At 42.7% G+C, this 25,573-nt stretch overlaps 1 protein-coding gene across 1 annotated transcript; it reads left to right on the forward strand.

Annotated features, from left to right (window-relative positions):
* The first annotated feature begins 376 nt into the window (after positions 1–376).
* Positions 377–14,955, forward strand: NOM1 (nucleolar protein with MIF4G domain 1). Its single transcript, XM_014944884.1, has 11 exons — positions 377–1,300; positions 2,241–2,365; positions 3,343–3,538; positions 5,208–5,531; positions 6,051–6,161; positions 7,177–7,338; positions 7,948–8,069; positions 12,111–12,243; positions 12,603–12,734; positions 13,436–13,545; positions 14,589–14,955. Exons 1-11 carry the CDS (start codon positions 392–394, stop codon positions 14,764–14,766), a joined length of 2,502 nt encoding a protein of 833 aa, XP_014800370.1. The 5' UTR covers positions 377–391; the 3' UTR covers positions 14,767–14,955.
* The last annotated feature ends 10,618 nt before the right edge of the window (positions 14,956–25,573 follow it).

Genomic DNA, 25,573 nt, shown 5'->3' on the forward strand with positions numbered 1-25,573 from the left:
GGCAATGGCTTAACGTGGGGGAGTGGGCAGGTGGAGGAGAGGCCAGGGGTGCTGATGTCCCTCAGATCCTGCAGCCTCATGAGGCATTAGCGAGAGCCTCATGCCTCATGGGCATTAGAGCCTTGCGACCGCTATGAGGGACGAATTGTTCCAGTCCCTCCTGCAACATGAGAGACAAGCCTTACATTTTCTTAAATATGTTTTTTAGATATATATAAAAAAGAGAGGATTTCTATGGATTTAACGGCTTTGGTACGGATATCAAGCGAGCTCCATCTCCTCAGAGCTTGACCCGCCTGAGGGGCGGCCCGGCAGCCACCGCCCGGCAGGGGGCGCTGCCGCCCGAAATGGCGGCCGCGGGCCGGAAGAGGAAGGTCGGCTCTTCCCCAAGATGGCGGCGCCCAAGAGCGGCGTGGCTGGGGGAAAGATGAAGCGGCCGGCGGCGGCCCGCGCTCGCCGCGGCGGGAAGCTGGCCAGGCTGCGGCAGTCGGTGCAGGACTTCGTTCAGGCAGCCGGCGACCAGCCGCCGCTGACCACGCTGAAAGACGGGGAGAGGCAGAACCGCCGGAGCCGTCGGGACGCCAGGAAGGAGAAGCGCAGGCTCAAGCGGAGCCGACGCCGACGCCTTCTACGCGGCGAGCCGGTGGAGGACCCCGATATCCCGGCCAAGGCGGCTCCGGCCAAGCCGGCTCCTGCTAAGGCGGCTCCGGCCAAACCGACTGCGGCCAAGCCGGCTCCTGTCGCTCGGCCCAGAGCCCCGACCTCGCCCACCGCCGGGAAGCAGCGGCTGGGGCCGGTACCGCCACCCCGCCCGGCAGCCGCCGCCGCCGCCGCCGCAGCCGCCTCGGCGCGGAAGCGGGCCCTGCTGGAGGCCAACGAGGAGGAGGAGAAGGAGATCCGGCGCCTGGAGCGGCGGCTGGGGCTGGGCAAGCGCCGCAAGAAGCAGGAGGGAACAGAGGTCGAGAGGGTGCCGCAGAGCTTCCTGAGGGACGGGCTGGGCTACGTGCTGGGCGCCCTGGGCACCCGGGCCGGCCTCAGCCAGCTCTGCGAGAGCAGCGACGAGGAGGAGGCCCCGGCGTCCCGGGAGAAGGACCGGCCGGGGCCGGCTGAGGGCCCGCTGGGGCCGCGAGAGGACGACGATGATGATGATGATGATGAAGAGGAGGAGGACGCCTCAGACCCCTCCGAGGGGGATGATGTGGAGGGACAGTGGGAGAGCGAGAGCTCGTCCCCCGAGGACGGCGGGGTGCCTGAGGCCAGCGAGCCCCCGAGCGAGGAGGAGGAAGAGGAGGAGGAGGAGGTAGGGTGTTTGCCTTGGATGAGGCTCATCTGCTTCTCAAGGGACATGCCACCACCTGGACATGAGCGCTCCAGCTAAGAGCAAAGAGAGCTTATGTTAAAATTAGTATCTGTTGCAAACTGATGTTTGGCTTCTGGATGATGGAGTGGCTGAGGGAGCTGGGGTTGTTCAGCATGGGGGAAAGGAGGCTGAAGGGAGACCTTATTGCTTTCTGCAACTACCTGAAAGGAGGTTGTAGCGAGACGGGGGTTGGTCTCTTCTCCCAAGTAACAGGTGATAGGACAAGAGGCAACAGCCTCAAGTTACGGCAGGGGAGGCTTAGATTGGATATTAGGAAATATTTCTTCACTAAAAGGGTTATCAGGCATTGGAACAGGCTGCCCAGGCAAGTGGTGCAATTGCCATCCCTGGAGGTATTAAAAAGATGGGTAGACATGGTGCTTGGGGACGTGGTTTAGTGGTGGGTTTGTCGGTGTTAGGTTTGGTGTCGGACTTGATCTGAAGAGTCCCTTCCAATGGAGACAATTCTCTGATCCCAAAGGTTCTGGCTGTGCTGGGTTGCATAGCACGGGTGGAAGGGAGGAGGCCAAACAGGGCAGTTGGGTCATTTAACCAACACGGCACTAGATTAAACTGTTAGTATACCTGTAGCTTATAAAGCCTGGATAAAATACCTAGGATGTCAGGTTTTAATAACAATAGCTTAAAGAAAGTTTCCTGTAAAGGGAAGAGATTTTTTTGCTGCTGTCAAGTTGGTCGCAAGTGGCAACTTGTTGCATACGTCTTTTCTGTGTGAAGTTATTCCTTTGACATTGGTTGTTAGATGGTAAAATATGAACTAAAATTTTGGTATATTAATCTTAAATAGAAACATATTTGTGTTCAATTATTTAAAACACTAGTCTCATTTGGTATATTATTTTATTGTTTTCCTGCTAAGAGTCATAATCACAGTGCTACGAAATATGTTCCCCCTCAAGTAAGGAAAGTTCAGGAGACAGTAGATGACAAGAAAAGAGAAGAATTGGGAAGACTGAAGAAAATGGTGAATGGCCTCATTAATAGGTAATGTAATAAGGAAAGTCATTAATCTTTCTGGTTCAATGTGACAGTGTTCATCAGTCAAATAAAAGTGGCAAAGATGTGACTTTTCTCTTCACAAACTGATTTTAAGTTGGCAATCATGTCTGCTATCCTTAATAATAATTGTCTTTGTTGATATAAATTCGTCAAAGTTGGTCGTTATAGAAGTTGAAAAATCTAGAAAATAAATTTAGGATTGGGCTGAATTCCACCAGCAGTTGCCTGCAAGTGCTACATATAATTTACTAAGTGTCAGTTGGAGTATGCCTATAGAAAAACCTCATAGTGGGAGTTACAACATCCCCCTCAAAAAAAACATTATTTTCTTTTTTTTTTAATGAAATAAAACTAAATTTCTCCAACACTACAACTGGGGAGGAGCAACACTTTGTAGCTTAAAGTACTGAAGAATAGAAAAAGTAATTAACACTTCTACACATTTTAATTTTAGAGTATTTTTAAAATAAGAAAGCTATAGGCATTTTATCTGTGTTATCTGTAAAATGCAAACTACAGTATGCAGTTTGCTCGGTCATCTAGGATTTCATATACCTTATATGTTAGAAAAGTAGAAGGTATTTTCTTACTCAGTTTTTCCAAAGACTGTGATGTGCCATAGTTACAACTGCTAAGAACAAAGTCTGTTTCCTTAATAAGATTGTTCAGTGTGACAGTAAGCATACTGGCAGTGTTTTGTAAATACTGCTACTAATTGTTTTTAACATGTGAATATTAAAAAAAAAACAAAAACAAACAACCCCAGACTTAAACATATGTTGTATTTTTTAGTTTAGTGAACACAACAAAAGACAAAAGGTCCCTCCAGTCATCTTTTTAATGATTTTTCTTTAGCCAAGCTAGTTTCTCTAAAAAATATAGGTTGCTCCTTGGGTAAATTGAAAAATGCGGAACCATGTAAAGAGAAGAAAAACTGAACACTGGATATTGTTTCTCAATAGGTTGAGTGAACCGAATTTGCCTTCCATTAGTGGACAGATGGAAGATCTCTACATGGCCAACAGCAGAAAGGACATGAACGAAACTCTGACAGATATTCTCATGAATGCTTGCGTGACTGCCGTCGCCATGCCTGCAAGATTGATGATGGAGCATGTCCTTTTGGTCAGCATTCTTCATCATAATGTAGGAGTCGAGGTAATTCTTGTGACCGGGACTAATTTTGTTTAATAATACATACTGTAGTGTGATTTTTCCTTGAAACTTTGTTTTGAATTGCCTTTTTTTTAAGCCAAATCATGCAAATCATCAGCAAAATTAACAAGGTGTATCAATGATTCCAGACTATCAGAAACTTCAAAACGGATGGCAAATTTTGTTGGGGTTTTTTTTGTGTGCGTGTTTTTTAAGCCTGATGAATGATTGGGATAAAATATCTCTTGCTTACTGTTAAGAAGAAGCTGAAACTACTGATGTCAACAGAAGTTTTTAGCTAATTTTAGTGAAACGTCTCTCAAGAAACTGAGTTGTTTCAGCACCACGTTCCCATGAAGTTATGTTTTTTTTCTGCATCTCATTGCAAAAGAGGTAATGATGCAAGTTTTTCAGTTTGTCATGTAGCGACCTGAATGTTTTCTGTGAAACAACACAAAATATCAGATGGCTGTGTTTACAGCAGCTTTCTCCTTGCATCCGTGCCATTACAATTTTTTTTCCTCTTTGCTGCTTGAAAGGCAGTTTTGACTGCAAATATAACGTAATACTACAATGCTGTTTTAAGAAGAGAAACACAGTCTTTTCAGGAGTTGTAAATAAGTAGTAATCAGTTTTTTATATATATATACTAATACATATTAGAAATAGATGATATCTAGGCTGTCTTCAGTGTAACTGACTGTTACACAGCATCTTTATTATAAGACTATAGTATTTAAGTATACTATAAAGCCTTATTATATATTCTGTGGAATATACATTACGCAAAAGTATGATAACACAGCTGCATTTAAGATCAGTTTGAGTAATGCAGAACTTGGGATTCCAACAGCTATGTTTATACATTTGTGCAATATGGTAATTGGGTAGTTAAAACCTGAGCTGGTGAAGGCCTGTAATGCAAGTCAGTACTGCTACTGGGAATTCTGGTTTTCGTAGCACTGTGATAAATAGCAGAGGGGGTGTCTTGTTTAGCAGTAATGTGTTCATTACTTACCTATATTTTGGTATGCTTTCCAATTCAAATCTTTAGCATCAGTTCTCTCTCCGCAAATATAGAGGTTCCAAAATTTCTTTTCCCAACTGTACCACTGAGAAATGGCTAAGACTTATCCTCACTCCAAAATCAGCCTAAGCTCACGCTCAGCAACTGTGAAAACTTGGTATGTTGGGGATTGTTTTAGAATATTATTTTTTACCCTCCTGTTAAGGGTTTTGTTCTGGAATGCTGAACTCTGTGGTGCATTTGGTTTTTGATATGCAGCTTTTACTGGATGAATGACTAGCAGTAACAGCACACCAGCCTGACAGCTGGGAAGGTGCTAATAGGTGTCCATGAAAATTATGTAAACAAATCCTGATGTATGTGTACTGTAAGTTCATCACATTTACTTTTCTTGCACAGACTTTAAAAGGCAACTGGATGGCATATATGAGGTGTGTAAATAACATATACTTTAAGAAAATGTCACACCACTTAGATATTTGTATATGTAAATGTAGAACATCCATATTGGTTGAGAGGAGCAACAGTATTTCTTTAAAATTAATAGTGGCGGTGCCCCAAAAATGAATGTTTTACAGATGTCTGTAAAATCTACTTACAGTTAACAGATTTTTTTTTTTTTCCCCTTAATGAAACTATTGCCAGGTCGGTGCTCACTTTTTGGAAGCTGTGGTGAAGAAATTTGATGAAATCTCTAAAAGTGACGCTGAAGGGAAAGAATGTGAAAATCTGATTGCCTTGATTGCTCATCTGTATAACTTCCATGTGGTTCATTCCCTGCTGATCTTTGATATTCTGAAAAAGCTTGTTAGTGCTTTCACTGAAAAAGAGATCGAGTTGATTTTATTTCTTCTGAAAAACGTGGGCTTTTCCTTAAGAAAAGATGATGCATTGGCTTTGAAGGAACTGATCACTGAAGCCCAGAAGAAAGCAAACACAGCAGAGAAGAAACTCCAGGATCAGACTAGGGTATGTGTGTGTGTTTTAAAGATTTGCTGTTACAAATAGACTTTAATAAGCACTTGGATGCTAGTGTTAATTTGCCAATATGTTTTCTGCTACACTCTGTTTACATTCTAAGTTAGTGTTAGTGTTTAGTTGTTGCTTTCAGTTACTTGCATTCTTCTTGTCTGTCTTTCTCCTTTACTTCTTAGGACACAGACACTAAAATGCTTGTAATGGGTGAGACTGGGACTGCTTTGTGTCTTATGCAATGGACAGTGCTTCTGTTCCATGATACTTTGTACTTCAAAAAATGGTCGCTGAGTCATGGTGTTTGACAGATCATGGTTTGAATTGAAGGCTCAACACAAATGAGTGTACTAGGAGTTAAAGTAAACATCCTTCTCAGTGTTTCTATGCATGTAATCTAAATTTTGATGTATATTGCCAGCTGAGCTGCTTATTCTCACAGAAGAGTAATTTCAAAGTACACTCCCTATTAAATAAACAGCACATAATGTACAGAAATATTTATTTTCCCAATAGGTTCGCTTTATGCTGGAGACTATGTTGGCACTAAGGAATAATGATATGCGTAAGATTCCTGGTTATGATCCTGAACCAGTTGAAAAACTCCGCAAATTGCAAAGAACACTGGTGAGAACTTTCTTGACATATGTAGTATAGCTATTTTTAAACCAAAAGTAATTATTTGTATTGTACTTCAGCTTGATGGGCTATAGTATTTTTAGATTCGTTTAACAGTCTGAGACTCCTGTGGACAAAAATCACTTGGATCATTAAGTATTATCTCCTGTGTCCAAGTGAAGTCAGCAGTCAACCAGCCTCTGCAGAACAGTTTGAGAAAGGACTCAGCCAAAGACTTTGCCTCAGAGTTCTGTACTTGAGAAAGAGATTGTGGGATGTTTAATGATCACACAGAAGAAATGAGTCATTATGACAAGTTCTTTTTTCCAGAGATTTTGGATGCAACTGCTTCTAACTTCACTTTATTTTAGAAGTCTAACACATATGAAAACCTGGATGTTTTTTCTTTCTTGGTCTTTTTTTGTCAGTGATAATAGACCAGGCAAAAATAAGATAGGCAACCTAGTTCTGAAGAATTTCCTCTCTTAAATTTTTGCAGTCCTCTTAGTTTGCTTCTAGACTTTGTTGTTGAAAACTCTTATTTTGTTCTAAGAGTTTAAATGGTCTGTTGTTTGAGTTGTACAAAATTTCAGGCAGTTTGTTGTATCATTTTATTTGATCACAAGTGTTTGAAAGGCAAATCGTGACCAGACTGTAAGATGTTGCAACTAATTTCCAATGTCAGCATCGTCAGACTCCTAATCAAGTTTTATGATTGGAAGATGGCTACTTTTTAATTGATTATCTCTTTTTTTTTTAAATAAAAAATCGAGAGCTTCTAAATGTAGATTTAAGCAACTTACTTGTATTTGAGAAATTAGAGCATATGGGAAACTTGTAAATTCTTTTCAGATTGCTGACTGAAATTAAGGGTTGGGGGGAAACTTGTGAAGACCTTTATAGAGATTAAGTTATTTGTTTTAAAGTAATTTTAAGTAACGAAAGTTTTGTGGGTTTTTTTTTAATTTATTTTAAAGAAAGCTTCAAATAAAAGCCTTTGGGGTTTTTTTTGTTCTTATTCAAGGTTCGCAGCAGTGGAAAAGAAACTCAGCTCCGTGTCTCCCTGGAATCTCTCCTCAGTGCTGATCAGGTTGGTCGCTGGTGGATCGTAGGGTCTTCCTGGAGTGGAGCACCAATGATCAATGATACAGACAAGAAGACTCAGCAAAAACTGCATATAGGAAAGGTAAATCCAAGCAGTACTAATTATAAGTGTTTGTGATCTTTTGAATATTCTTCATACAGGTGAATAAGTTCATTTCAGAGCCCACCGAAAAAACTTCCATGGACTCTTGTTAAGACTAAGATTTTGGACTGTAAATTCTGCTCTTACACTTCTCAAAATGTTGTACTCATGCACTTCCTAGGAGCTGTTACTACAAATGTTGTGGTATACCTTTTTTATTTTTTTTTTCCTGCCCTGTGGAGTTGCAAAAGTAACTTCTTGTGTAAGTGAAAGAAGAGACTTGACCTAAAGTGGGTTTGCTCGTATGAATTCTGACAGGTAATGTTGTCTGCCTGTGGGTGGCATCTTTTTAAGCTGATTCTAAAAGTGGTGTGGTGAGATGGTCATGGTGACTTGCATTAGAGAAGCACATCTTAAAAATAATTGGCACAATTGAAATATATTTCCTTAGTTGAAAGAGCTCCTGATGATGCCTGTGCCTCTGGAGAAAAGCTCAGGACTGATGCTTCATAGTTTACTGGAGATCTTCATTAGTGGTCTTATTAGACGCTACACAGAAATAGCTTTCTTAAAGCAAGCATAAATAAAATAGCATTTGTTTTTTTTCAGGTGAGTTCAAAGATAATGGAGCTTGCTCGTAAGCAGAGAATGAACACCGATATCAGGAGAAGTATTTTTTGTGTCTTGATGACAAGTGAAGACTTCCTGGATGCCTTTGAAAAGCTTCTCAAGTAAGTACAAACCAGCACAGAAGACAGCTCAGAACTAAGAATAACATTAGGTGGATTGGAAAAATAACATTGCTGGTCTGGGCTTAAGAGCGTTTAATTGACAATACAATTAAAGAAGTGCTGGGTTAGGGATCCAGGTAGGGTAAAAGGTTAGGAGGACCAAAATCCTGGTGTAAGGACTAGCAGGGGGCAGGCAGAACTGACCGGCAGTCAGAGGAAAGAAGTAGCCCCTGGGATTATCACTCGTGTCTATAACTCTGATTTACAGCATCTTTTGACTTAAGAAGGCTGTATCTTTTGGCACTGAAGATGTGCATCCCAGTGCAGTGGATGGAAGGCTTGCTTCCTCACAGAGGCAGACCAGAAGCCCCTTCAGAACATCTCTTGGTTTTGTTGCTGAATTTCTGTCATACTGCCACTTCCTTGCTTCTTGCCACCTTGTTAAGCCATTTTTTAGGTCTCTGTCCATACTTGCATGACCTGGTAGTGTTCTAGCACCTCCACTTCCCTCTTGCAGTTTTTATTAGCTTTGGATTTACTCCAGGGTCACATTTCATGTTAAAACCAGTTTCCTTACCACTTGGCAAACAGCTCTTTAGAAGAAAATGTGATCAGGGAAAAGCTCAAACTAAGCTATTCTTTGTGTTTGTCAGGATGTCAGAATGTAAGTCTGTAGTAAATGGGAGGGGAGAGATCAGGTCTGAACTTTTCTATTGCAGCCTTGTAATTCAAGGGAATTGTCTTACCAGGATGGCATGCAATTATTTAATTTGCTAACCAAACCAAAACAGACTTTGTAATAAAGTCAACTAATATTTGATTAAATGCCACTTCTGCAAAACACAGCTTGGATTTAAGACTGTGGTGGAGTCATTCCAATATCTTAATATGGCCTGTTCAATTAAAAGAAATTAGCTGCTGCTGCTGCAGTTCTTGCCAAGACCTGGTAGTTCAATTTGCAAATTGATCCTTGACTCTCATCTGTGCTATTTAAACTAGTATACAAATCTGTATACATACAGGCTTGGCAGAAAAACTCTGTCTGCATATTATCTGGTGTGTTTTGAAACTGATTTTTATACAGCAAACTCAGAGATCTCAAATCTGTCCACATCTGGCAGAGAATAATGGAAAGTACACACAAGTTTCAGTGAAGGAATTAACTTCAAGGTGACCATGAGTTCCAGAGTATATGGGAATTTACATTGGTGTGTTTGATGTCAGTCTCATGAGGAAAAGCCTGAGAAATACATGAAGGAGTATTTTAACTGTGTTTGTTGATTCATCTGCTGCTAGATCTCTGGCAGAGTTGAGGTGTGGTTAAGAGGTAATTTAAACCAATTTAAATCCATGCTGCTGTAGTTCCGCTTATCTTTCTCCTTCTTATATCAAAAGAAAGTAACTAGTTTGAAGCCACAACAGCTCCCTGAAGGTGGCTCAGCTTGCGATTGCAGAAGTGTTGATGTAAAGAGAGGGCTGGGAACGTCACTGGAGACAAAGACAATTAGTGAGACTTGATCTGTTTCATCAGCGGAAAGGCTGCAGCTCCTTTGCAAACCACAGATTCACAATGAGGGGGAATGAATGCTCCTTAAGTTTGATGAAGAGACAATTTTAAAGCTATTTTGTAGCGATGAAGAATTTGAGAAACTTTACATCTCAAAAAATAGAAACTTGTTAAGTCCTGGATATCATTTGATGAAGAGACAATTTGAAAGCTATTTTGTAGTGATGAATTTGAGAAACTTTACATCTCGAAAAATAGAAACTTGTTAAGTCCTGGATATCCTGTTGTAGTTTGGTGTGTGATTCAGAATAGGGAGTATGTGACTATCTACTAAAATCACTGAAGTGACTCTTAAACAGTCGTTTTGAATATTACTATTTTTGATCTAAAGGCAATGATAGTCATGCGCTTCAGCTGATAATAAGTAACCTACTTAGAGGCAGGCTTCTGCTGGTGATAAATAATCTATTTCAGAGGCAGTTATCCCATCTACAGGGGGAAATTCTTAAAGTAATCAAGGTCCATGGGAATATTGTAACTTGTGAATGATATAATAGGTGAGGTGGTTGCGTATTCTTTATCTAAGATGATCAGGCTTATGAAATTTGTACAGATTTATGGTGAAGCTCAGCGGTGAAAGGCAATCCTGACTCTTAAATTTAGATGTTTAGAAGTGCTAGTCATCCAATAAATGCATGTCTGGTGGCTGAAAACCTCTGTATTAAAAAAAACCAACAACACACAAACCGCAAACTTCTATTGTTCTATAATAAAACCAGATAGAACTTGGCTGATGGGAGAGCAAGTGAATTATATCACAGACATTAGCAGTTGTAGTGCTGGTCTCTTTTGGAGAAGAGAACTTCTAAGTTTTCAGTGCTTATTAGCAATCAGCCTAGAAATCCTCCCAGATTTTCATATTGTAAAAGCTTAAATTCTAGGGGGTGTTGGCTGGAAGACAATATTTTCTCTGTTAGTCTGGTATGTGTCTGTGATCAAATGCAATGGCAGATGTCTGAAGGTGTGTACAAACGAGGGACATGAGACTCAAGAATGACAAACTGTACTCTACAGACACTAGAGCAAGTTCCAGTGGAGTCAAACTTAGTTAGAAAATACACTTGAGTTATACTAACGCCGTATGAAACTTGAGCTTGAAGCAATGAAAAGAATTTTGTTTGACATTTTTCAGATTATAATACGAAGCATTTTTCATTTTAATTGGTTTTAATGCTGCCAAGTATTTGACAGCCCTGGAAGCCAAATGGTATTATTCACAGAACAGGTGCATCGCGAGTCAGTTACCGTTCCCTGCCAAAGTGTCTCAGGCCTCTTTCAGGCTGGTCAGCTGCTCAAGTGGGAAGGCTGTTCAGTCCTTGGCCTTTATGCTGAGGCAGCCATAAGTACTCATTGATACTGACTGTTTTCTTCAGACTTTTTTTTTTTTTTTTTTTTTTAAGGTGGTTTGAAATCACTGACTACATCTTCTTAGGGTACTGTCAAACAATAATGAATTTCAAGTATTATGTAGCATGGAGTTGACCTAGAGATGAAGAGATTCATGTCACCAAGTAGAAAAAACATCTTAAAATATTTTCTTATCCTTAGTAAGTACCACAGAAGTGAAGGACCCTGGACACGTTTCTCTCAGTAGGGTTATACTGATTTTCCTCTTACAGCTACAAGGGTGAGATAACTGCAACAGGGTCCCACAGTTCTTGTTTCACTAGTTAACTGTTGTACACCATGCAGCAGTGCTTGCTGCAGTACTACTGCTACGTTCAAAGGTACAAGGCTCCACGATGACAGTGCCCTCTTCCCTGTTGTTCTCCCTGGAGAGCTACAAATATGGAGTGGGCCACTTTTCCTTCCCTTGGGGGTAATTTCACACTTTAAGTCTGAGGTCTTGCTTTTGCAGGCGTTCCTTTCACACCAATAATATGGCAGCATGTCCATATTGCCTGATGACAGTGCCCTCTCCTCTGTTGTTGTCCCTGGAGAGCTACAAATATGAAGTGGGCCACTTTTCCTTCCCCTGGGGGTAATTTCACACTTATGTCTGGTGAGGTCTTGCTTTTGCAGGCATTCCTTTCATACCAATAATATGGCAGCATGTCCATATTGCCACTACTGCTACGTTCAAAGGTACAAGGCTCCATGATGACAGTGCCCTCTCCTCTGTTGTTGTCCCTGGAGAGCTACAAATATGAAGTGGGCCACTTTTCCTTCCCCTGGGGGTAATTTCACACTTATGTCTGGTGAGGTCTTGCTTTTGCAGGCATTCCTTTCATACCAATAATATGGCAGCATGTCCATATTGCCACACCAGGGTACTGATTTAGCCCACAGTGTTAAGGTTTTGAGTCCATTCAGTGTTTTAAAGACTTTGTAGGGTCTTTCTATCAAGTAAAATTTAATGTTGTGTTTGGAGGGTATCTTTTAAGTATTACTCTCAGATGCTGACTGTAGCTTTTATTTTGTGGCTGTGATTTTTTTCCTTACTAAACAATTTTCGTTCTCTTGCTAAATTTTAGGCTTGGACTGAAAGATAAGCAAGAGAGAGAAATTGTTCATGTTATCATTTACTGCTGCTTACAGGAGAAGACATATAACCCCTTCTATGCATTTTTGGCTGACAAGTTTTGTCAATGTGAAAGACGATTTCAGGTGAAGAAAAAACTTTCTACTTTGTCATTGTTGTCGTTTGGAAAGCAGTTATTAAATACCTGAAAATTAATGCATGCCTGTTAAGATCTTGGTCCTAAGGAAAAATTCTGCTGTTTATAGCTATGCATTCGGTGAGGCATACCCATGGTCAGATCTGAATAGGAAATAGAATAACTACTGCAGAAGGTTTGCTTTTCTCTGTTTTACACGTTTTAAAAGAATTGAACAGTCTAATCAAGCATCTCTGTTAATTAAGAGAGGGGTCATGAAGAATAGAAGGTCAAAAGGTTTTGTTATGTTGTTACTCATTTAAACAGTAACTTGATTTGTAGGATTTTTTTTTTTCCTCTGACACCTAGATGACATTTCAGTTTAGTCTTTGGGACAAAATCAAAGACTTAGAAAACCTGTCAGCTGCTGCTGTCTCCAACTTGGTTTCGCTGTTGGCACACTTACTAAGGACAAAATCATTGCCACTTTCAGTTCTCAAGGTTGGTGTGTTTTCTTTTCAAGATACTTCTGTGTTTTCCTTGCATTTGCTAATTCTATGGAAACCGTACTTTCTCTGTTACCTAGCTGGTGCTTTAGCTATTCATGATCATAAGCTAAGACAAAAGTTCTTATAAAATTACCAAATTAATCCAATTGATTACAGTACTGCTATCATTTGGGGGAAAGGGAGCCTGGGGAGATCTACAGTTCTATATCTAGAGTAATTATAAGATTATTTTCTTGAGTGTATCCAGAGTTGGAACTGAGCCCCCTTCATTAACAGGCTGTGTCAGTGGATTTTGTGCTATGCTTTTTAGCTGCTGCTGTTTTTTTAAATTAGACCAGAAGGAAATTTACTGAGCGCTTGGATTTTGGAACAGGGTGTCCATAGACTTTTACTAGAAGAATAACTGAAATGTGTTAAACAGGCAATTATATGGATTGTCCCAGGTACTTCTGAAATATTTGTCTAATGAGAACCTGTCTCCAATATTCTGGTACTAGTAGGTTAATCCTTGGAAAGTTCTCTGCTTTCTTTATTGATTGGCTTTGGGAGGCAGCATTCTCAGTTAATTCTGCTGTGCCAAACTTAGGACTCAGTATATATGGGAGGCCAGTTGATGTGATAAAAGCTGTTCATGTAGAAGAGAATTCAGCTGTTTGAAATGCTTGAATTAATCTAATTCTCTTTCTCTACCAGGTAATTGAATTCAGCGAACTAGATAAACCCAAAGTCCGTTTCTTGCGACAAGTATTAAGCATGTTGTTAATCAAAACAGACCCTGAAGAACTTAGTGACATTTTTGTGAGGTAAGTGATCAGAGAGATCTCCCGGGAACCCTTGGGGAGTAGTAATTAAGAAGATAAGAAGTTTGCTAATTTTGTTTGAAATTACACAGCGCCTCTTCCAAAGATCCATCCCTTAAAAAGTAAGCTCTCCTGTGTGACTGGGGGGAGGCGTATCATTTGTGTTAGCACAGGCTGTGATATAGATACAACTGTGAGAAGCCTTATACAAAATAATGCTTTCAGATATTAAATGTATCATTTTGGTCATAGGAATTTCATGAGCAGAGCTCTGTCATTACTTTCCTTATTGCTTTACCATCTGGGTGCAGTGGGATTCACTCTCCCAGCAGTCTTTGCTAGAAGGTATCTTTAGTGTAAGAAGGAAAAATAAAGAAAAATGAGGGAAAGGTTTGGAGGATTATTTTTTTTTTAAAAAAAAACGACATTGTCTGGAAAATCTTATTTTTGTGTATGGGACAGTTTCCAGAATTGCTGGGAAATCTCCATCCTTGGAGATGCTTGGAACTCGGATCATCCTGACCACACCTGGTCCAGCTTTAAACAGGAGGTCAGACAAGATGACCTGCTGACGTCCTTCCTGACTTAAATTATTCCACGATTCCATGATTTTGTTTTATTAAACTTGCAATGTTATATGAAGTTAGAAAAAATCAGGTAAAGATGTTTCAGCCATTAACACGGCAACATGAGGAAGCTCAAGCATGGTATTTGCTTCATTTTTTGCTGCAGTGTAATTGTTTACATAAAGCAAGTCTAAGGCTCAAATATTCCATTTTATTGTTGAGGATCAGTTGTATGTTGAGTGTGTTTGGGCTGTTTGCCAAACTAATGTAGACTTGCTGGTAATTTGAAAGCCTCTTCAGAAGAGCTCCTTTTATAGGTTGGATTTTTTTCTACATCACTTTTTGAAGAAGATAAACCAAATAATTAAGAAACTTCTGAAACAGTAGAAGACTAAATACTATTTTTTTGATCTATATATTTGCAGGATATCTGACAAGAAGACTAAATACTATTATTTTTTTTTATCTGTATCTTTGCAGGATATCTGACAACCCAAATCTGGGAATGCTACGGGAAAGCTTGAAACTCTTCCTTACCCACTTCCTACTGAAAAATGCACAAGCCCAAAAAAGTCCTGAAGAAGCTAGCTTATTAAAAGAAAGAGTTGAACTAGCCACCAAGGCTTTGGAAGCAAAAGAACCCAAATTGAAGCTATAGTTCTGTTTTTCTAATAAAACAGAAAAAACTGAGTCTGTATGAAGATGCAAAGCTTTGTTATTCTTTCAGACCCAAATAATTGAGAATGAGGAGAGCCTTGTTACTCTAAAGGATCTACTTTTTGATTTAAAGTTACTTTGCTTTATGCATTAGTTACAGGGTTAATCGAAGGTGATAGAAGGCCTTTTTAAGAAAGGGGAAATGTATTTATTTTTTTTTGTCATGTCCCTTTTTAGCACGAGAGCTTCATGTTGATGGTTAGTATCTGGAGAAGAGGATGAGTTTCTTGGGGTTAATTGAAGGTGATAGACACCCTTTTTAAGAAAGGGAAAATGTATTATTTTTTTTTTTGTCATGTCCCTTATTAGCACGAGTGCTTCATGTTGACGGTTAGTATCTGGAGAAGAGGATGAGTTTCTCTTCTGTGATACTCCCGGTCAGCAGTAGCGTTCTGCATTGCATATTCTAACTTTTTATTTAAAATAATAACAGAATACTGACCACCGTATGTTGGAGAAAGAGCCTTAACCATAGGCTGTTGGTTGTACTTGCCTGAGGAAACAGGCCACTAGATGGCACGAGTACTGGTGAGTCAGTTTGGGAAGAAAGCAACTTTGTTCTTCAAGTGTTGAAGTTACCTGCTAATTCTGTGAATTGTTTACCTGACGGTGGGTCAGGAGAAGATCTTCAGTTGGATGCAAAGCTGTAGTAAAGCGACTTGAAGATCTGACTTTGCCCGTTTATATTGGGTTTAGAGATCACAACATAGTTTTATTGCTCTTTTAGCCTTGGTTTCGTAGCTTTAAAATTGGAGTTGTGTTAATCAGGTTTTTCTAGGCATAAAGAATAATATGAGTCTTTCAATAGGAGGATACCTTCCTTAAGAATTTGCTTTTGTTTTCCATTCAGATGTTTAAAAAAAAAAAAATCATGTACATTTCTTTCAGTAACACTTGGTGTTAATGGTTTGTTTCTTTTGTCACTTCACCACTACACATTAAACTGCGATTTTTCTAAAGGCTTTGCTGTTTGTATTAGCTTCACTCTAAGGTTCCTGGTGAACCAACTAAAGTTGGGGGAGAGGATGAAGCACTTTCTCATCTGCAATATGTGCTGCATCTGTGTAAGCTACCTGTGGTCGAGCTGCCAGCCCCGTTTCTGTAACCAGGCTTGTTCTCTGGTGTTCAATAGTCCAGTCTCTTATGGTGCCTCCTAATTGTGTTTGATACTAATTGATCTGTTCAGCTGCTTTGGATCTGACCCTGTTGGGAAAATTTGCTCCCCGTAGGCATCCCCCAGAAAATTTTCAGTTCTGCAGCAAGAAAGATGGACAAGAATATTTTTAATTCTTTTCATTTTCTAATGAAAGAGTTGAATGTAAAGCACTCTGCTGGCTCAGTTGTATGAGCAGTGTTTTTTGGGTGGAGGAGTGCTTCCCCCAGCAGCCGAGGAACTGTTTTTCTCACCTCTCTGCTTTGGAGAGGGCAAGCTGTAGGGAGCAAGGTGTGCTGGGAGCAGAGAGACCCAGTTTCAAAATCCCAGGTTACAGGAGCATGTTAACTAACACAGAAGAGATGACTATCCAAAAAACAAAACAAGATGCTTTCTTCAGCCAGTTTTGTACCACTGGCAGCTTTTAAGCATACAAAACTGGCCATTTCTGCTTACCACGTAACACGCAGAAGAGGAAAAAAAACTAAAATATTTCTAAAATTCATACCAATTAACCAAAGTATGGGAAGCAGAAGAATTGAACTATTTGATGGATACAAAAGTCACAGCTTCGGAGAGAGCATGTAAACAGCTCCCTTGCGAACAGCCATGCTGAACCTCCTGTTCTAGTTTTGGAGCCTGGACTCAGAAGAAAATCTGTGCAAGGCCCTAGAAACTGGCTGCTGTGGAACGCACAGGACCTCGGTGAGTAAAAACTGCTCCCCCTAGACTGCAGCAGCCACCTAATTAATTACCTTTTTTTGCAGGAGTTTAGGTAGACCCAGCATGTCAGCGTGGTTGTGGTTTAATAATACATAAATGGAAACACATTGCTCTAGCTGGGAGATGGAGGCAGCTTTGCTCCTCGAGATAAAGCCTGAAACATCTTCCTTAAATTCAGTGTGACAGGCTGCTGGTTCCTCGTTTGGGTGCTGTTCTTGGCGACCAGAATTGGCCGCCCTTTGCTGCCCGGGGAAAGATTGCCTGGTGTTTTATGGGTCTGAGCCCATTCACTTGCTGCAGCTGCCCGAGGCGGTGTTGCAGGTGTTGCTATGCAATTAGAGGAGGTGATTTTAACCTTACACTCTAAAATTGCAATTGTGATTTTTTTTTTTAATTTTTTTTTAGACTTGCATTTAGCTATTATTTATCCCAAACCGTTTTGTTCAAACTTAGTTATATTATTATGCTTTGTTGCTGAAGAAAACAGATTTTACCTGCCTGCAGCTTTTACATTTGTCACATTTATGAAGAAACATAATTTTTTTTTTTAACAAACCTGAATTTTCAAGGAAAGCAGCCAAAATACACTGCCGGAATCATGGTACAAGGACAGTGGCTGTGAGGGATTCTGTATAAGTCCCATCCTCTCGCTGTGATTTCTGAGGGAGTAACTGTCAAATGAAATTGGACAATTCTAAGATAAATGTGAGTTCCTGAATCTTGGATCTTGCCATGTTTAACAGTTTGACAGAAATTGGACAATTCTAAAATAAACATGAATTCCTGAATTTTGGATCTTGCCATGTTTAACAGTTTGGTTTTTTCCCTGGTCCCACTGGCCAAACTGCCGGAGCGTGAGGGAGGTGGAAGGGCTGTCAGCTGCTGCTGCTGTACCTGCACATCTGCAGGCTGGCACTTCTGCGCTGCAGTCGCATCCCAAGGTATAAGGCACATGTGAAAAGAAAAGCGGAGATAATTTTATATTTATATCTTTATATATATTAAAATATATAATATATATTATATATTTTCTAGATATTGTATATATAAATATATGTATACATGTAAATAGATATATATATTATATTTATCATATTTTTAACCCTGGAGAAAAAGCTTTTCACCAGCAAAGCTAGCCCTGCCATAGTGTCTCCTCCTTTTAGGAGGGTTTTCGGTGCTGTAGGGTCTCTCCGTAGCAGCAGCAACTCCAAATGCTGGCAAGCAGCTCCCTCCAAAGCCACCCATGAGGCACCTCCTGCCAGCAGAGGCTGTTGGGGAAGTCACATCAGGCTCGGACATATTTTGCTTCATCTCCCGCGGAATAAATGTTGGATAACACATACACACAACATGCAGCATGTTGAGATTTCTTCCTCTTGAGTATTAGGCTCTTAGCCAACAGCAAACCTCCATGAGAAACATTCCTTGATTATTCCAAAAAGAGAGATGCCACTTAAAGTGTCCAGAGTTCTCCCATGAAAGGAGGTTTGGGGGAGTTACTGCTTCATGAGCAGAAACGGGCTTTGAATTGGTAAAAATACACTATAGTGGAAAACCAAGGAGCTACGGTTGCAATGGAAAACAGGGCGTGATTTGCTTTAGGTGCACTTAACTAGAAGCCGGATGTTTGATTTTTTTATTATTTATTTTTTTTTAGCTATATAGCAGATTTCAATTCCCCCTTTAAACAGCACTATCCCCTCACAGCTATTATCACGGTTTCAACTTTTGTTTTCTTTTAAGCTGGCCAGTGATGTTTTAAACTTTCTCTGTTTTCTGTATCAAAATTAACAGGGCAGTGAAGTCTGGTTTTTAGCTTTGGCCGGAGCGTTAACGCTGATAAATCATACACGAGTCCTTTTGGCAGGGTTTTAGCACCGCACCTGAATGGGCCAAGTATCTGCAGGGCTTTTTTTTTAACTTGACGTTTTTCCATTGTCCTGCACAGGGGGGATGAGGGGTCGGTATCAGTCAGCACTCGGAAAAGCGCAGACACAAGCGGCTCTTGCCCGGCCTGGCGCTGGCAAAGGGGTGCAACCCAATCCTCTGCCTAAAGCACATCTGGGATCGTTTCGCTCGCATTGTTCTCACCCGTGAACTTTGCACGTGAAAAGTCCCAGCCCAGGAGCAGCACGGTGCTAAAATGTGCACGACAGCGCTTTCAGCTTCATAAAAACGCCAGTGGCAGGTCTAATACTCACGTTTTTTGTTACGTTGAGTGTAATAGCAGCTTAGTGCCCAGCTACGTCCCGTGTGTGTGAAGACCAATACGTGGGGTTTTTGTTTTTTTTTTCCCTGCTGTAGATGAAGCACTTTTGTTTTCAGGAGACAATCTGATCCATAGGGTCACTTTTCCAAAGGCGGGGTGTCAGTTTTACCTGAGACTTTTTGGGTTGGATGGATTTCAGGAAATTGGAGGTAGAGATATGACTCGTTTACCATATGCCACTTTTTGTGATTTCACCTCCTGGAGGAACTTTCCTTTGCCCTCCAGTAAAGCTTAGTTTACCGTGAGGCCCACAGACACCACAGCTGCCAACATAAACTAGCTGTGCTGTCCTCAAATTCTGGTGCAACCTGCAGCCTTGCCTTAAAGCTAATTACAATAGCCTTCCGCTAATTTAAATGCAAAGTGCACGTTTCAGAGTCAGATATCATGTGGTTTCCCTAATAAAGCTTTAAGGAAATGAAATGAGCAATTATCAAGAATAAGTTTAGGGAGAGCCAGCTGGCACCAAAAATTCCTTAAAACTGGTGTCCGAGGACAAAACAGTTCAGACACCAAAATGAGCTTGCTTTATGCAAATGGAGGACTTCAAAGTGAATGCACTAAAAATGACTAAGTAATGTAGCAAGAATGAGAGGTATGGAGTAAAACTTACAAATAGAGACCTTTTTTGAATAGTTCCTTTAGAGTCTTTTGACCGTAACAGTGAAATGCTTGTTTCATTTTCATAAGTGAAAGATTTCCAGGCGTGAGACACTTTTCATTTAAAATTCCCTTCTGGATCTTTTCCCGTTCAGACGGTCAGAGGACCCTCTAATCTCTCTTGGGTGTGCAGGCACACACGGCCCTAGTGCCAAATGACAGGGAATATTGTTAGGAGGCAGCAAAGCCCAATGCAGGAACCGCCTTCAGCTGCAGTCAGGGGATGGAGCAGTGCATTTTTCTAGTAGAGAGACAATAAGCCAAGATACGCTCTGTGTCACCTTGGGGGAAAAATAAGTCATCTTGATTACATTTCCTAGGCTTGCATTTAGTCACAAAATCATCTCTCCTCCTCTGCCAAAGCTGTAGATCTGGATGGAGGGGTTGTTTTTTTTTCCTCTGTAGTTCAATTCACCCTTAAAACATTGACTACACGGTGTTTAATTTCCAGATTTCCCTCACTAAATGGTTTGAAACTAAGTCTGTTGGTCTCTTGCAGATTTTGTTACGCAGGTGCTGCGCGGTGGGGATAAGGAAGCAGAGCAGAAAGGCAGGGACAGCAATTGCAAATCGTAAGCGTTTCCTCTGATGATAAAAGCTGTTGAGGGAGGCTCTAGGGAGCATTTCACCAGCTCTTCAGAGCCCGAGCAGCAGGCAGGAGGTAGGCTGGAAAGCTGCTGTGGGTTTTGAATCAGTTTGGTTTTCTTCTCCATGGTCTGGAAGCAACATGAGGCTTGGATCTGGAGGGACACTACTTTCTTTCAGTGTTTCTTGGGCTGCCCTTCTCTTGTGAGATGTTACACCAAGCCTGTGAGTTTAAAGGAGCCTTCAGGCTCCTAAAGGCTGGAGATGCAAATCTTTATTCCTGGCCAGGTTTTTGACACCCTCACGGATGCTGAGTAACACTTTCCCTGAAATGGCCTCCTCCAGGGAGGAGCCAGGGCTACCCAGGGCTGACGTGGAGCTGTCGGAGGCACAGGATTAACAGGTTTTGCAGAAGAACACATCAAGCTTTTTCAACATTATCCCATATTCCTCTGCTGTTAAAATCAATCCTCAAATCCAACCTCTAGATGTATTTATCAGTCCTAAAGATGAAGATCTGGAAGAATAAAGAAGTAGAGGTGGTTTCAGGTATCTTGCCACCCTTAGCTGACAAAAGAGCTTTCTTCCTCCTATCCCCAAAGCAAAGAGCACCCATGAAGATCTGTACTAACAACAGAGGTGTCCTCTCCAGGCAGCTTTGGAGTCTAAAGAATAGATCTTTTTCACGGTGCAAGGTACCGGGAGCTCCTGCTCTCCAGGGGTGATCCAACATCTTTAGACACCTAAGTTGGCCTTCTTATCTCAACGTGAATCCATGGTCCCTGCAGGTGAAAGGTCCCACGCTCCTCACTGTCCTACAGCTGGGGAACTGGGTTTGACTCATTTACCCGTGAAATCTGTGGGAGAGGCAGGAGCTGAACTCATGCCCCAACCCACATGTGTGGACCCCACATGTGTGCCAGTGGCACACATGGGGTCTCCCTGCTCTGCTGAAAACTCCATCATGGGCTTTCCATCACCTAAAACCTGCATCTGAACAGCATCTGATCACAGGCTGAAGAGTGAAAATGTGGATAAAATGTATAAGTTTTATTACAATAAACCATATATGTACACAGCTGTTATTCCAGCTCCTCCATATTCATAGGTACTGGCCATGATCCTTCCAAACCTTCTTCCAAACCTCCTCTCAGAGGTTTCTAAGACACGTGAAAAGGCAAAAAGGGTGGGAAGACCAGCTGTTTCATGAGGCCACAGAAAGGTGAAGTGACTTGCAGACATTGTCGAAGCAAACTACCTGCAGGATGGAGCTGAGTGCTGTGATGTTCTTTGTGGGACCGTGGAGGCAGCAGATCACTGCCTCGCATCACCTGAATCTGCTTCTCCTGGCACCCTCAGCTCACCCTCACAAGACCATGTGAAATGCTCATATATAGCTTAAAAATCCTCAGGACACACTTAATCAGGCCCTTGAGAAAAGTTGTGGGGCGTGGGAGGACTGAAGGTAGTCAAGAAGAGCCCTGAAAGAGGGTGAGAGCCACGGCAGGAGCTGGAAGGGGAGGAGGAGGCAGCAGAGACAGCGGGAACCACTGGCTGACGCTGCCGAAGTGTCATCTTAATTATCCCTGGCAAAAGAACAGTGATTAACATCAATGACTGTGGACAACCTTTATGTAATTACTCATTAACATTTCTAAAATTGCACCTAGCTGCTACAGCAATACATGCTTTATAGCTTCATCATGTTGAAGTCCAGAAAGGATCATTAGCCCGTCTGTGCAGAGCTCTGCGCGTCGCCAGCCACTATTACGCTGCAGAAATTAGCACCGGAGGCGGCTCAGCAGCTTGGGCTTGGCTTTCACCTCCTTTCCAGAAAGGGCATCCGGGGATACCAAGCCATGGACAACCTGCCCCATCCCTTGAGACTTGTTGTTCTAAATTGGGATCGCTCCCTTGCCCCATCCGCAGGGTAAAATCCGTGCTGGCTGCCTTTCCTTTGTATTTATGGAAATGGTACCCACAGCCCAGGGGGGCTGGATGGGGATGGGAATTCTCCATCCCCGTCTCCTCTGGATGGGAAGAGGGGAGGCAGCCCAATGAGAGGCTTCTGCATTGTCCACCCGCGCTCCCTCTTCAGACACGACTCCCACCTGCCAAAAGCTACCACCGGCCAAGAACATTAACAGAAGTCCTGTGAATAATAATTTCAAATAATGGATTAATTAGAGGGAATTGTGAGCTGCTTGCAAATGTCCTGCAGGCAGTAAAATGGAGCTAAGCCTTCCAGCTACACAATTCATCGCATGCCACTGGGTTCTACAAGAGAAAAAGGGCGTCATTCTTCTCATCTACTGATTTTAGAGCCCAGTCCCAGTTAGATTTAACTCAGCAAAACCTGCTTCTTTTCCTTTGGAAAGGAAATTGAAAACCAAATTTTGATAATAGCTAGTGATCAGAGTATGAGCACTAGATGACTGCTCCGACCTCCTACACATCGCAGGTGATCCCATTTCCATGAAGGCACTTCCATTTTCAAACAGGGAGAGCCCCAGGACTTCAGTTATGTACCTCCTGGGTCCACCACCCTTGCAGAAGACTCTTTGAAGGAGACATGACACAACGCTCACTCCTCAAGGCAAGAAAAATAAAGCAAGAAGTCCCACAAAAGACAAAAACATCTCATCCAATCTGGGACAACCCCAACCTACCATAAATGTGATCCTGGTTGCATCAATATTAATGAAAAATAATAAAAAAAAATTGTATCACAGTTGCTGAGTAAGTCCCAGAGTAACGTGCAGTTGGTATCTAACTCTGGCCAGACCCGAACCAGCATTTTGAGGACAGAAGGGCTGTAATTTGGTCACTCCACACAATGCCCAAGGGTGACTAAGGTCCCCTGGGAGCTTCATCCCTTTCATTATTTGTCCTGCATTGCTGTTTGGGGGGTGCAAACAGCCGCCCAAGAAGCACCCTGCACATCACAGGAACGGTGTGTGGCTCGGGGATTGAAAAATACTGGTTCCACAGCTGAAGCACGGTGCAGGTGTCCCATCACCCACAGCACACAAGGGGAAAGCTGGAAAAGAAAGAAGGGACTCTACACTGAGATCCACACCCTGGGGGATCTCTGGTGCCCAAGGTGGCACCCGGGGCAACCAGGAATTCATGTAGCTCCCCAGCAGGAATATAAGAGCTGGGAACCAAAATCAGAGCTGTGAAGGATTCATGGAACCAAAGCAGCCGCTCGTGATCACCTGAGAAGCAGTGGGCATCTTCCCACCCGTGGCCCTGCTGGTGCCAGCACGGCAGGCGTAAAGGGAAGAGATATGAGGGGAGGAGGAGGAGGGAGCGTGGGACAGGGTCTCACTGAGAACTAGAGAAAAAGCTGACATTACTCCCTTAGTTTTGGATGAACCTAACAGTTTGGACTTCGGGAATAATCAAGAGTCTGTTTGCTAGTGAAGTTTTTCATTCCCAGCAGTTCCACGGCAAGTTTGAGGGGGATTATATATTTATGGTTTCCCATTTGAAAGACTTTTAGCAGGTTTACCTGGAACATATGGATCCTATTTTGGTTCTTTTGTTTTAGCACTTAATGCTTATGAAATTGCTAGTTAATGACATCCATGCCTAAAACCATGTTGCTTTTTAAAGTAAAACGTCTAGCAAAGGGCCATGTTCATACTTACCACTTCTCGAGTACGGCAATGAAAGTTTTAAGAGCCTCGTTACCTACTGTGTCTGGGGGAGGGAACCGACCCAATAATGAAATTATAAACGGGGGGTTAGATTAAAGCCTTGCAAGCCCTGCCCGGTGCTGGGTCTCGAGGCAGAGCCACCCCACCGACACCAGTGGGGCACCCCGGGGGTGGGAGCCGTGGGGGGGGGACACACCAGGGTGATGCTCAGCCAGAGAGTGTGTCCCCTCTGTCCTCACCCCGGCTTCTGGCTGACCTGGAGCTGCGGGGGGGTAACGGGGCACCTTTGATACCGCCCGGACGGGGAGACCCCGGGGCACCCACTGCCCGGAGGGACACCCACCGCCCGGGGGGACACCCACCGCCCGGGGGGACACCCAGGGCCGGGGGGACACCCACTGCCCGGGGGGACACCCACCCCCCGGAGGGACACCCACCCGCTTGAAGGGACACCCAACCCGGCTGGGGAGACCCCCGGGGCACCCACCACTTTGAAGGGACACCCACCGCCCGGGGGGGCACCCAGGGCCCGGGGGACACCCACCGCCCGGGGGGACACCCACCCGCTTGAAGGGATACCCACCCGCTGGGGGACACCCACCGCCCGGGGGGACACCCAGGACACGGAGGGCAGCGCGGAGCGTGTCGCCCACGTTTACCGGTCTCCGCTAATCACCCTGAGCCTTTAATTGCGCTGCACGTGAGGACGAAGCCCCTGTGACTTCAAAAGAGCGTGGGAAAGGCTGATTAAAAGGCTTTTCTCCCCCGTTGGGATCCACACCTTCTTTGAAGCCCTTCCAAGCGACAAGGCAAACGCACCCACCGCCAAAGGACCGTATCTATATTTTAAGTGACTTTAATTTCTCTTTTTTTCCCCCCTCTCGCTCTCTTCCCGCCCTCCTCTCCTTTCAGTTTTGGAAACACCTGGTAAGTTGTAAAATGATTTACGAAGTGAAAGTGTTAAATGAGGCCACCAGCTGTAAGACTGACAGAGCTTTATGAGTTTTATTAGGTGCCCTATTATGGAAAATAAACTTTAATCCGTCCATAAAAACAGAATCTGAAAAACATATTTGCCCTTGTAGTCTGGAACACTGAAGGTATTCTTGTGAGACGCTGGGCTTTAAAGAGATTAATTTTATTGAGACAGACACAATACACCGGTAGGACTTTGATACAGAGGCGGTGACTGTGCCCGGACCCCGCAAGGCTGTTTCTCAGAGGGTGAGACACGTTTGGACACACACCACTTGGGCCCACGTTCGCCAGCTTAATTAGCTGGTATTTAATTGAAAATTAACGATTGAGGGAGTATCTTTTTTTTTTTTTTCGCTCTCAGGTAGCTCTTGATTTTTTATTATTATTTTATTTATTGTTAATATATTTTTTTTAAGATAACGATGCGTCCTCCAGATTGATGCCGTTTCGATATTTTTAAGGTGTGAACAGGGAGTTTTAAATCCTGCGGGAAATAGCTCGGAGGCTCCGCCGGGGGTTGCGCGGAGGAGCCCCCGCGGAGCTGCGCGCCCCTTGCGCGGCCCTTCACCAGCCGTGGAAACCGGGGAAGCGAGTGATGCTGCCGTTTCTCGAGCGCCTTAAATTCCCTGCAACCTCTGGCCGAAAGGAAATGGGTTACAAACTTAAATCAGAGCCTCGGACATGACTTTTTTTTTTTTTTTTTTTTTTTTTTTTTGGT

Source organism: Calidris pugnax, unplaced genomic scaffold (genome assembly GCF_001431845.1).
Source record: "Calidris pugnax isolate Ruff unplaced genomic scaffold, ASM143184v1 scaffold54, whole genome shotgun sequence".
Classification (NCBI taxonomy): Eukaryota; Metazoa; Chordata; class Aves; order Charadriiformes; family Scolopacidae; genus Calidris; species Calidris pugnax.